A 12538-nucleotide genomic window follows, 5' to 3' on the forward strand; every position below is an offset into this window, starting at 1 on the left:
GATTCATAGATTCTAGGACTGGAAGGGACCTCGAGAGGTCATCGAGTCCAGTCCCCTGCTCGCATGGCAGGACCAAATACCGTCTAGACCATCCCTGATAGACATTTATCTAACCTACTCTTAAATATCTCCAGAGACGGAGATTCCACAACCTCCCTAGGCAATTTATTCCAGTGTTTAACCACCCTGACAGTTAGGAACTTTTTCCTAATGTCCAACCTAGACCTCCCTTGCTGCAGTTTAAACCCATTGTTTCTGGTTCTATCCTTAGAGGCTAAGGTGAACAAGTTCTCTCCCTCCTCCTTATGACACCCTTTTAGATACCTGAAAACTGCTATCATGTCCCCTCTCAGTCTTCTCTTTTCCAAACTAAACAAACCCAATTCTTTCAGCCTTCCTTCATAGGTCATGTTCTCAAGACCTTTAATCATTCTTGTTGCTCTTCTTTGGACCCTTTCCAATTTCTCCACATCTTTCTTGAAATGTGGTGCCCAGAACTGGACACAATACTCCAGCTGAGGCCTAACCAGAGCAGAGTAGAGCGGAAGAATGAGATGGGAGATCCCAGTGAATACAGCTGTGCCTATTGGGTCCTGCGAGCCGGCCGGGAGATCCCTTCCCGGGAGAGCCGCCCCGTGCCCATCGCTGTGATCGGTGAGTCTCACTAGCTTGGCCTGGGGGGGGCACCGGGTAATTCTCCCCCAGCGGCCACCAGGACATACTGGGCCCAGAGGCCCCCACCTGCTCGGCTTCGCTCTCTGGGCGGGGGGGGGGGGGGCAAGTGGGGCAATTTGTCCTGGGCCCCGCAGGGGCCCCCACGAGAATATAGTATTCTGTAGTATTGCAACGTTTTTATATGGAAGGGGCCCCTGAAATTGCTTTGCCCCAGGCCCCCTGAATCCTCTGGGCGGCCCTGTCTCTGGGCCCCAGGCAAGGGAAGAAGTGGGGGTGGGGGCTGGGAGCCACGACTCCTGGGTCCCATCCCTGGCTCTGGGAGGGGAGTGGGGGCTAGTGGGTTAAACCAGGGGACGCGACATTTCAGCTGCGCTGGAGATACAAACTCACCTGCCCCATCCAGCCGACCTTTCTCATTCCTCTGATTTCTAGCACATCCCTCCAGGACCACCCCCGCAGCCCAGCTGTCCTGACGAAACCTCAGTCCCATGCTAGCTACCGCCCGCACCTCCGGAGGTTGGGTCTGGGTCATGCCCCGGGCACTGGGGACCCAATTTGGGATCTCGGGATGGCAGAGCATGAGCCGCCTTGGCTGGGTGAGACCCAGCTCTGTTAGATGAGGCTAGAACAGGTTCACCAGCAGGGGACACCCCCAGCTCAAAGCCTCCTCCGAGCCGGCAGCCCATGGTTGGCTTGGCAGCTGTGGCCATTTGAAGGCCCTTGGTGAGATGGGGGCAGGTGTATCTGTAGGTGACAACAGGTGATGTCTCCCAAAGTGCACTGACCCGCAGTAGGCTGGGGGCTCCCGAATCCCCTAGGACTCCTTCCCCCTCACCGTCTCTTTCAGCCCCCCTGCCTGCCCCTCGGCTCACCGCGACCCCAGCACACCCGGTCTACGTGGTGGGAGAAGCCGTGGCTCTGACCTGCTCGATCCCTGGGGCTCCCACGCTGGCCACGGTTCAGTTCTCCAAGGACGGAGGGGAGCTGCCCTCACCTCTGCTCAGCAGCAGCCCCACACTGCAGCTCGCCCGCGTGGGCACGGGGCACGCCGGGGCCTACTCCTGTCGGTACCGGAGGAGGGAGTCCGGGAGAGAGATCTCATCCCCCTCCAGTGGGGCCGTCGCCATCTCTGTGCTGGGTGAGACCTCGTTCCCCACAGGACCCGCGGGCAGGAGCCTCCAGCCTCCGCCACGGAGCGACTCCCTGGGCCGGGGACATGCTGGGAACCGAGGGTGGCAGGGAAGAGGTGAAACAGATGATTGATAGGGACCATCACCATGAACAGCCGGGGGGTGGGGGGGGTCCCTGCTGGGGGGGCTGAGGTGTGTGGGTCTCTGCTGCCCCCTGCTGGAGGGGATGAGTCCTGCTTGGTGTGTGTGTCTCTGCTGCCCCGGCTGGTTTGGCTTCCCCATGTCTCATCTTGTCCCCTGTCCCTTTTCCCCATGTCGCCCAGTCCCCCCAGTTGCCTCCCAGTTCTCTGTGTCCCCGTCCCATCCCGGCTACATCTCCGGCGACTCCGTCACCCTGACGTGCTCGGCTCCCGGGGGCCACACACTGTCAAGGATCCAGTTTCTCAAGGAGGGTCAGAACCTAGATTCCCAGACGCCTGGTCCTGACCCACTCAACCTCAGCCGCACCCTCTGGCTGCCCCCCCAGCCCCATCGCACTCCAGGGCGTACAGCTGTGGGTACTGGTTCCTGGAATCGGGGCGGGAGATCCCATCCGGGCCGAGTCACCCCGTCCGCATCCTGGTGTTGGGTGACTGCATGTCCCTCCGGAGGGTGGCACTGGGTCAGGGGTAGAGAAGCCGCTGATGGCCCAGCACAGCTGTGGGGGTGGATGAGGGCCACCTGGGGGGGAGCTCTCACTGGCGATCTAACCGGGTGCTGCCCCGTGACACCAGCTCTGGCGCTGGCCACCCCGGGGATCTGGGCTGCAGGGGGCAAATGAAGATAACAGAGGGTTGGGAGCACAGACTCACTGGGGGCAGGTCCCCGTCTCTGGGCTTACCAGCTATGAACTGGGGCGTCTCATCTGAGCTGTCTCTTTCCCTCTCCCTGGCCCCATTCTCTCTGTCTACCCCAGAGCCACCCCGCTCCCCCTGGCTCACTCTGGCTCCCCGGCACCCCATGTACGTCCCAGGGGAGCGGGTGACCCTCAGGTGCTCGGCTCCCCGGGACGAGGGGGTGGCCAGGTACAGATTCTACAGGCACCAAGGGGGGCTGATCGCTGACGGGGTCCCTGAGCCGACTGGGGGCGCCCGGCTGGAGCTCAGGGCTGAGACGGGGACAGCCGGGCTGTACGTCTGTGTGTACTGGACACTGCGCACCGGGTGAGAGGTGCCATCCGGGGAGAGCTGGCCTGTCTCTGTGTCCGTGACAGGTGAGCTCGGTGTGGTCTCTGATACCCCTTCCCCTGTGCCCCTGCACCCCGTCCATCTTCACCCTGTCCCCCGTTCCACATTCCCCTTTCCCCCTGCACCCCAACTCTTATCGCCTTGCACCTCGTGTCCCTGCACCCCATCCCCCTGCGTCCCCGCACCTGTTACCCTGCATCCCTGCACCCCGTCCCTGGCTCCCCTTCCCCCCATCCCCCTGCACCCTACATACCATACCAGAGTGGCTGGGGTGAACAGTCCCCAAGCTGAGCTCCACCGAGCCCCAGAGTGGGCCAGGTCTGGGGGGAAGGTGACCCCATTGGACTCCTAGGGGCTAGCTGAGCTCAGCGGGAAGCCTGACTCCAGTGCTGGGCACCCGTGTTGGGAGACAGGGGACTGGAGGAGCTGGGCTGGTTCACCCCAATCGCCGTCTTAGCGGGGTCTGATGGTGCCGTAAACGCAGCGGGGGGGGGGGGGTTGCAATGGCGGCCAAAGGAGGCAAGAGAACAAAGGGGATGAGATGAGCCAGGCTGAGCTCGCTGGAGGCCAGCCATGGGGAGAAGGTTTCTGATCATTGGGGGTGGGATGCCCTAGACCGGCCTCCGTCAGGACCTAGGGGGGCAAAGACCCACCATCCCCAGCTCCCCCCCTGGCTGCTCGGAGACCCTCTATGGCAAGAGGCCAAGATTGAGGCAGGTTTTCCCCCAGATCTCCCCAGGAAGCCCTCTGTGTCCCTGTCTCCGGACTATCCGGCCTATGTGGCTAGAGACAGGGTGGAAATTAACTGCTTGGCTCCCCCTGGTGCCTCCCCGGTGCAGTACGGGCTCTACGAGAATGGGGAGCTGCTACAGTCCCTGCCGGGAGACGCTGGGACTCGGTGGATGGATCTTCAAGCCAGCAACATGAGAGATGCCACCCGGTCCTTCTCCTGCACCTACGTGGAGCTGATTGGGGGAGGGAAGTGCCCTCCTATGCCAGCGACACCGTCTCCGTCTCCGTGTTCCCGGCGCTGGCCGCCCCGTCCCTGCGGCTCATCCCGCCCCATCCGCTCTACGTGACGGGCGAGACGGTGACAGCCGAGTGCATCGTCCCCGCTGAGCCCTACGTCCCCCGGGCCCACTGGGTGCTGAGAGACGGGGAGACACTTCGAGAGCTGCCAAGGCCCCAGTTCCCCCTGAACATCACCCCCAGCGACAGCGGGACCAACCGGTGTGGGTACAGCACAGAGCTCCACAGACGCCACCTCCGCTCACCCCCCAGCGAGCCGGTGCCACTGAGTGTGACTGGTACGGACACCACAGCCCCCGTTCTACATTATAGACAGCCCTCCCCCGCCCCCTGCTGCCTTACTGCCCATTATACAGTACAGCCGCCCCTTCCCCACCCCCACCCTCTGCTGCCCCTAGTGCCCATTATACAGTATAGCCGCCCCTTCCCCACACTCAGCACTGTGGTTTCTCTGTTGACCTCTGCCCTGTCCTGCTCCCCTCAGATCCCCCTCCCCAGCCACAGCTGAGTGTGGATCCCCCGTCCGGAGTGGTGAGCGAAGGGCTCCCCCTGCTCATCACTTGCACGGCCCCTGGGAACACCAGAGAGAAGAGGTTTCACTTCTACAAGGACGGAGCTGAGATCGTCCCTGGGGACACAGGGTCTGAGATCAGCACCACAGAGCCCAGCACCAGCTCTATGACAGTCTCTGTGCTCAGCATCCTGCAAGCAGGTCCCAGCAACACCTGGCAATTCAGCTGCGGGTATGAGGTGAACATGAGCGGCAGATGAATCCCATCCCCCCAGAGCCAGGCTGTGAACGTCACTGTGACAGGTGAGGGCTCTAATTGCACCCTGCAATAACCCCAGCACCCCAACACCTGCTACCCCGGGGTGACCCTGGAGCCAAGACACAAGGTGTTAGAGGTCACACGTGGCCCCAAGAGTGCAGTACCTGAGCCTGACACCAGGTGGCAGCATTTCACCACAGGCGGTGCCAAGACCATCTGGCAGGCAAAAAATCCCTCCTTAAAGGGGAGGGCCCAGATTGTCCCCTGCCCTGGATGGGGTCTGGAGCAGTTAGTGGGTCCCCAGACGCTGCCCCTCCCTTGTTCCTGGCTGTTAACTCATCCCCTCCTTTTACCAGCCTGGTCTCTGCCCGTCCCCCTGGTGGCTGGGTGCGGTGGGGCTGCCACGGCTCTGGCGCTGCTGCTGCTGCTCATCTACCTCTGCAGGAAGAAGACGGCAGGTGCGTGAGGCGTAGGATGGGGAATGGGACCCAGGCGTCCGGGACGGCAGCACATGGCATTCACCCCTAGGGGGCACCGCAGCTCTCAGTGCCTGTGGGGGATGGGACCCAGGCATGAGGGACAGGAGTGTTCTCAGCTAGGGGGGGCCTTCAGCGCTCTCAGCTCCCACAAGGGGTGACATGGGATAGCAAGAGCCAGTTGCAAAGGACTGTGGGTAACTGGCTAGAGCAGGACCGCCATGCAAGGGATCATGGGTAGTTGGTTACCACAGGACTCTGGTGCAAAGGACTGTGGGTAACTTGGCACAGCAGACTCCTGATACAAAGGATTGTGAGTGATTTGGCTTTGTGGGGGAGGGAATACAAATATGGGGCTGAGACCCAGCCAACTTCAGGTGCGGGGCAGGACAGGGGATGGACCCAGGCATCCAAGAAGCAGCACAGTCACCTCACCCCTGGGGGAGCTGTTCATGTCCCAGACCCAGGGGCGGAGAAACTGGGAGGAGGGATGGGACCCAGGCGTCCGGGATAGCAGAGTGCTCCCCCTTAGGGGGCACCGCAGCTGGGAAGAGACGGGGACAAGAGACTCTGTGGAATCTCGCTTTAATTCAATCTCTTTCCCTTCCTTCCCCAGCTACCCGCCGGCTCTCGACGTAAGTTCCTCCGGGTCCCCAGGCCCCTCCGTGGGGCCGGGAGCCGTTTGTCCCTGGGAGGGCAAATCTGTTCCAACAGGTCCCTCGATCCCATGGGGATAGAACCCAGGAGTCCTGGCTCCCGACTAGGCCCCACTCCCGCCCCACAGGGCAAAATTCTCTGGTTTCCCCCATTCTCTCCTCCTGCAACTCACAGCCCCCTGGTGGTCACATTGGGAATTGCAGCCACCACCCCCTAGGCCCAGCTAATCCCAGCAGTGCCACCCCCCGCCAGGCCGAGCCCCATATTGACCCCACCCCCAATTCCCTTCCAGGTCCTACTGGAAGAGCCAGGAGCTGCGCCGGTCGCGGATAGCGAGACGGTATGTAAGGGGGCAGGGTCTGGTCTCCCTGGCCCCACCCCCCCCAGGGGACTGGCTCTAGGGTCACCCCCCCCAGCCTGGCTCGCTCACACCCTCTAGGGGCGACACCAGCACATAGCAAGTCACACAGCCTGGATGGGGGCTGGGCATTGAGCTCAAGGGATAGGGGCTCTGGTCCGTGGATCCAGGTGGCCGGGGGTCAATCTATGGGGGGAACATGGGTCATAGAAAATAAAGGGGGGATTTCTGTGGCTGGGACACTGTGAATGATATGGGGGGGCTGGGACCCAGGTGGGGCATTGGATGGCTACGTGCGCCCAGGGGAACACCTGAGGAGCGGGGATCATTTGGAGGGTGGGGGAGACCGGAGTGGATCTCAGGGGCAGATAGGGGGCAGGGAGACCAGGCTGGGGCAGAAGAGGGATCAAATAGTACACAGGACATGAGGGAGGTTGGGGGGGAACCAGGCAGGAGGGAAAGGAAAAGAGAACGAAGGAGGGAACTGGAGTGTGACCGAAGGGAACGAGCGAAGGGAATGGGGCCAAGACAGGAGAAATCGATGGAGGAAAGGGAATAAAGAGAGAGAAAAAGGAAGAGAGGAGGAAAAGGGGGAGGGAGGAAAGAGAGAGAATGAAGGAGACGGAGGAGGACAAAGAGGACGATAGGCTAGGAAAGGAGGAGAAAAGAGAAAGTGGTGACCCAGAATCCTTTGCAGCAGCATAGGGCATTGGGGGTCGTATGGGCTGATCTGTCCCCACCCCCATAAAGGACAGGGGCCCCCAGCAGCCTCCCGCCCCACCACTGACCCTCCCTTCTGCCTTCGCAGGTCGACCGACATCTCTGGGGTCAATATGTGTGAGTAACGACTGCCCCGCCCCCACTGGGGCAGCCCTCCCACCTCCGAGTCTGGTGCCAGGGCCAGGGCCAGGGCCAGGGCCGGCTCCAGGGTTTTTGCCGCCCGAGCGTGAGTGAGGGACCGTCCGCCGAATTGCCGCCGAATAGCTGGACGTGCCGCCCCCCTCCGGAGTGGCCGCCCCAAGCACCTGCTTGGCAGGCTGGTGCCTGGAGCCGGCCCTGGCCAGGGCTTTGAGTGCCCGTCCCAGCACCACTGGCCTCCCCTTTAAGAGAGGGATTTCTTACAGCCGCACCCTGGCTTCAGTGGGTTACCATGTTACCACCTAGTGGTGAAATGTGAGAACTGCACCCGGAGGGGGGAACATGGTGTCACATCCATGGGGAGACCCCAGGGTAAGGGGGGGGAAAAGCTGGCTGGGCCAAGGGACCAATATGGGGAGGAGGGGAGAGACAGGGCCAAGGGGCTGAGCCTTGGGGCAGAGACGGAGCTGAGGGGCTGATATGGGGGGGTGGGCAGGACGGAACCCGCTCTAACCCCCCCATGGTTAGGTCTCCAGCAGACGACCGAGGGGGGCTGGCCCCAGGCAGCATCCCAGGACTGGGGGCTGCTCCCCAAGATCCCCACAGAGGGGCCCAGGCCGGGGCAAGCAGCTGGGGGGGCAGCACCCCCTAAGAGCCAGAAGGAGAAAGACGACTCCCCACCCCCTGATGCCCCCTGCCCAGCCCCCACCCCACAGCGCCCCCTGGCTGCCATGACAGATCCATCTTCTCTCCACCTTTCCAGGACATCGATCCAACGTACACGCAAGTCACATTCTCCTGCTCCACCTTCCGCCAGGGCCAGGGGCTCTCGGCCTCCCTGGAGCATGTGTGCAGCACCCTTGACTTGTGACCACGGCGACCCCCCAGCCCCGGCCCCGACCCCTGCCACTGGGGGTCGCTCTCCAGCAACCTTCCTTCTGCACCCCCACCAGCCACAAGGGGCCCAGAGGTTACAGCGGCTGGGAGCCAGGACTCCTGGGTTCTATCCCCGAATTGGGGAGTGGGGTCTAGTGATTGCGGGGGGGGGGGGCAGAACTCCTGGGTTCTATCCCTGGCCCAGCAAGTGGAGTGGGGTCTAGTGATTAGAGCGGGAGGGGTTGGGGGGGCGGGATTCCTGGGTTCTATTGCCGACTTGGGGAGTGGGGTCTAGCAATTAGAGCAGGGTGGGCTGGGAGCCAGGACTCCCTGGTTCTATCACCAGCTCGGGGAGTGGGGTCTAGTGGTTGGGGGGGGTCTGAACTGTTGGGGTCTCTTCATCCACCAAAGGGACCATAATTGGGTTGTTATCCCCCCCCACCTTTCCTGGGGGGGGGGGGGCTGTTCACACCCCGGGGCCCCTTGTAACTGAGGAAGGAGCCCGGAGATCTGATGATGGTTCGGGAGCAGACTAACCGGTACCAGCTCCGCCGCCATCTGCCCCTGGGAGCCGGCCTGGGGGGCCACCAATAAAAGTGTCTTTGCAGTTTGATCTGGTTCCTTCTGCGGCTCAATGAAGGATGCGGGGCGGGGGGTGCAGTGCGTGGGGCGCACCCAGCCTGTCCTGGCCCCGGGGGATAGAGCCGCCTGCTTCCACTCCAGAAAGCAGGGGGGTGGGGCTGGGAGCCAGGACAACTGGGTTCTCTCCCTGTCTCTGGGAGGGGAGTGGGGTCTAGTGGTTAAAGGGGGGGGTCTGGGAGCCCAGACTCCCCTGTTCCATCCCCAACTGTGCCTCAGTTTCTCCCCCTATAGCACAAGGGGGAGCAGTGGGGTCATCACTGGCACCCGAGGCCTCACTTCCTGCTCTGGTACCCACCTCCCTCCCTGCCCTGCCACGGGGGACCTTGGAGTTTGCCTCCCACCGCTGTGTGTCACCCTCCCCACTCCCCGCCTCTGAGCTGTGGAGTCCAGAGTCCAGGCTGGTTGGTAGCGGACGGACCAAGGGACGGGGGAGCCTAACGCCGGACAGACACCCTGACCCCCAGGACAAGGACCCCCCCAACCACGCTAACACCATGGACTATGTCAGCGCCCTGGCCCCCGCCTCCCTGCTGCAGTGAGTGGGCTCAGACCCCCCAAACTGGGGGACCCAGGGGGGCCTTGGGCTGGGGGGCAGGACTGGGGGTGTCACCACCCCCCCGGAGGGCCCCTCCCCCACAACATGGGGTGTCAATTCCCCCTACCCCTAGGAATGGGCCATTCTACTCTCACGCCTCCCCTTCTATGACTTGGTGTGTCCCCTCCTGCCCCCCCCCCACAGAAGAAGCCCCCCCCCCCCACCAAGGGAACGGTTTCTTCCCCGTCCCTCCCTGGGGGTGGGCTCTTCTCACCTGTCCCCCTTGAGGAGAATGGTTTCTACCACCCCACAAGGTACTCTGTGTCCCCCAGGGTGTTACCCCCCTAACAGGACACTGGACCCCCTCAGCCCCTCCATATCCCACCAATAGAACAATGGGCCCCCCAACCACCATGTTGCCTCCCTCCCCTCCCCCCCAAACCATGACAACGGTCTGCCCCACGCCAAGCGCCCCCCACTCACCCCCTCCCCCCGCAGGTCGGTGTCCAGCGCTGGCTTGGAGCTGACTCGTCGGGTCTGGGCCCCCCGTGCTCCCCCCCAGCGCCCCTTCCGCGTCTGCAACCAGCGGCGTGGAGGCCGCACGGGGCTGATGGCCGGGACCCTGCAGGAGCTGCTGGCCAAGGTGAGCCCCCCCATAGCCCGTGCTCCCCCTACTACCCCCGACTCCATCCCTCACTCCCCCCATACTCCCTCCACTACCCCGCCTCCCCCACCCTGCTACCGCCAACACCCCCATATTACCCCCCACCGCTACCCCCTGCTCCCTCCAGCCCCCCTAACTACCCCTGACCCACTCGCTCCCCCCAGACCCTCACCACTCCCCGACACCCCTTCCCCTCCCCACCAGATTCTTTGTTACCCCCCGACTCCCCAATCCTACTACCTCCAAAAACCCTCGCTCCCCCCACTTGCTCATGCTCAGACCCTCCATGCTCCCCCCACCCCGCCGGACCCTCCTGCTGCCCCCACCCCACTCCCTGACCCCCATTGCCACCCCCAGCCCCACCCTGCAGCACCTCACCCAGCCCTGCCCCATTGTCCCCCACCAGCCAGCCTGCTCCTCCCCCTCCTCTCTCCCACTCATCAGCCTGCAGGACCCAGGGGCCAAGCTGAGCCGCCCCCACCTCCCTGCTCCCCTCCCCCTCCCTGCTCCCCGACCCCCAGGCTGCTCCCACCTACAGCTCCTTGCTCCCCGTGCCCTACACTGACTCCTTACTGCTCCCCCACCCTTTCCTGCTCTCCCCACCCTACACCCTCATTGCTCCCCCGCCCCACACTCTGCTCCCTGCGCTCGGGGTGCTCCCCCCTCACCGCTCTGCCCCCCACAGGCGATGGAGGCGCTGCTGGTGGCGGGGCTGGCAAGGCTGGTGCTGGAGGAGGACGGGACGGCGGTGGAGAGCGAGGCCTTTTTCCAGACGCTGCCCCCCGACACGGCCCTGATGCTGCTGGGCCCTGGGCAGAGCTGGAGCCCCCCGCGGGTGAGTGAGCCCAGCCCCACCCTCCGTCCCCCCCATCCCCCATACAGCCCCTGCAGGGGAGACCCCACAAACACACCCCAGCCCCCCACAACCCCTGCAATGGAGACCCCCATACACCCCCCCACAGGGGAGATGCTGAACACACCAACCCAGTACGCCCCCTAAGGGGAGACCCCCACATGCCCTGGCCCCCACACACAGAGACCCTCACACACATCCTGCCCCCCCATATACCTCTGCGGGGGAACCCCCAATTCCCCCTCCCCACATAGAGAACCCCCCTATCACCCACACAGGAGTGACCCCCCCCAAAGTGAGAGGTTCCCCCACACCCCTACCAAGAGAGACTCCCTATGGACACACACACACCCAGTCCCTCCCCCACCCCCATGAAACACATGCACCACACCTGTCCAAAATGATAGCCCCCCATGGGACACCTGAGTCCCCCCCCCACCCCTCACCCACAATGCCCCTCCCCGAGATCCTCCCCATACACCCCCAACCCTAGATACAGCACCCCAGGGAGACCAAACCCCATAGCGCTCCCCTCTTGCCCCCACAGGTGACACACCCTATATGCACACCCCCACCCAACTTCCCTCCCATACAGCCCCCAAGTGAGATCCTCCCCACCCCAGGAGCAGCAAAGGGGGATGGATACCACTCACTCCCTGGGGCAGGGTGGGCAGGATGGGGGAGCCCCACAGAGGGACATGTACAAAGGGGGGGGAGGGATCCTGAGAATGGGATGGACTTTGGGGGGGAAGTGAAGGGTCATGGCCAGAGTTGGGGGTGGGTGGGAGGGCTCTGACATCACTACTGCTAAGGGGTGTGGCCAGAACTCAGGGGATGACATCACTACCACTAAGGGGTGGAGCTAATGGAAGTGGCCAGCTCAGGGAGTGCTGACATCTCTAGCCCCGCCCCAACCCAGAGCCGCACAGCCCCACCCTGCCCCCACGGTGCCAGTGGCTGGCCGGGCCAGGAGTGGGGGGGCCACCGGAGGTCCCCTCCCCCCTGACCCCGCTGTGCTGCAGGGAGGAGCTCAGGCCTATGGGTGGAGCCGGGAGCGGCCGCGCCAGGGGCAGGACATCGCCCGCATCACCTTCGACGTCTACAAGCTGGGCCCCCGCGACCTCTTCGGGAGCCTCAACGTGAAGGCCACGTTCTACGGGCTCTACTCCATGAGCTGCGACTTCAAGTGCCTGGGCCCCAAGAAGGTGCTGAGGTGGGTGACAGCCCCCCTGCCACGCCCGTTCCCCAAAGCACCCCCCAGGGGCAGGGACCGCACCCTGCTCCCGCCTGCACCCCCCCGGCAGGGCCCCTGCCCCTCCACCCTGATCGCCCCAGAGCCCCCTGCTAGCAGGGACCCCACCTCTGCCCCCTCCCAGTACCCGCTGCTGGCAGGGCCATCTGCCCTGCCCCGCAACCCACAGCACCCCCAACTGGCAGGGACCGCTGCCTCCCACCCCACACACCCCACTCCCCATTCCCACCCCAGAACATCCCCTGTTGGGCAAGGCAGGGGCTGCAAGAGCCTGGAGCTCCCCCCACAGGCAGCACCCCACAGCGCCCCCTGCTGGGGCACCGCGCCACATCTCACCCCCTTCTCCCCCTGCAGGGAGGTGCTGCGAGTGGTCTCTGCTGTGATGCAGGGAATGGGGCAGCTGCTGCTGGGAGCCTCCAGTTACATCCGGCGCCTCCTGGAGGGGGTGGAGACCTGGCACCAGCCCACCCGGCTCAGCCACTATGAAGACTGAGGCCCTTGGCCTGGCCCCATCCCTACCCCACCCCAGTGGACTCA

At 63.8% G+C, this 12538-nt stretch overlaps 1 protein-coding gene, 1 long non-coding RNA gene and 1 pseudogene across 2 annotated transcripts; all 3 read left to right on the forward strand.

The window, feature by feature from the left end:
* Positions 1 to 554: 554 nt before the first annotated feature.
* On the forward strand, positions 555 to 5296 carry LOC128846150 (basement membrane-specific heparan sulfate proteoglycan core protein-like; annotated as a pseudogene).
* Positions 5297 to 5926: 630 nt separating this feature from the next.
* On the forward strand, positions 5927 to 7159 carry LOC128846592 (uncharacterized). The gene is made up of 3 exons (XR_008446800.1): positions 5927 to 5941; positions 6256 to 6303; positions 7130 to 7159. It is a non-coding gene; the product is annotated as an uncharacterized LOC128846592 (long non-coding RNA).
* Positions 7160 to 9080: 1921 nt separating this feature from the next.
* LOC128846591 (cell death activator CIDE-B-like) lies at positions 9081 to 12532 on the forward strand. Its single transcript, XM_054045799.1, has 5 exons — positions 9081 to 9232; positions 9731 to 9875; positions 10582 to 10731; positions 11772 to 11962; positions 12356 to 12532. The coding sequence occupies exons 1-5, from the start codon at positions 9192 to 9194 to the stop codon at positions 12492 to 12494; spliced, it is 666 nt and encodes a 221-aa protein (XP_053901774.1). The 5' UTR covers positions 9081 to 9191; the 3' UTR covers positions 12495 to 12532.
* The last annotated feature ends 6 nt before the right edge of the window (positions 12533 to 12538 follow it).

Source organism: Malaclemys terrapin, chromosome 12 (assembly GCF_027887155.1).
Source record: "Malaclemys terrapin pileata isolate rMalTer1 chromosome 12, rMalTer1.hap1, whole genome shotgun sequence".
Lineage (NCBI taxonomy): Eukaryota > Metazoa > Chordata > Testudines > Emydidae > Malaclemys > Malaclemys terrapin.

Coding starts and splice junctions, on each gene's coding strand:
- LOC128846591 (XM_054045799.1), top strand. CDS start 9,192: ATGGACTATGTCAGCGCCCTGGCCCCCGCCTCCCTGCTGCA. Junction 10,732..11,771: donor AGAGCTGGAGCCCCCCGCGG/GTGAGTGAGCCC, acceptor GCTGTGCTGCAG/GGAGGAGCTCAGGCCTATGG. Junction 11,963..12,355: donor GGCCCCAAGAAGGTGCTGAG/GTGGGTGACAGC, acceptor CTCCCCCTGCAG/GGAGGTGCTGCGAGTGGTCT.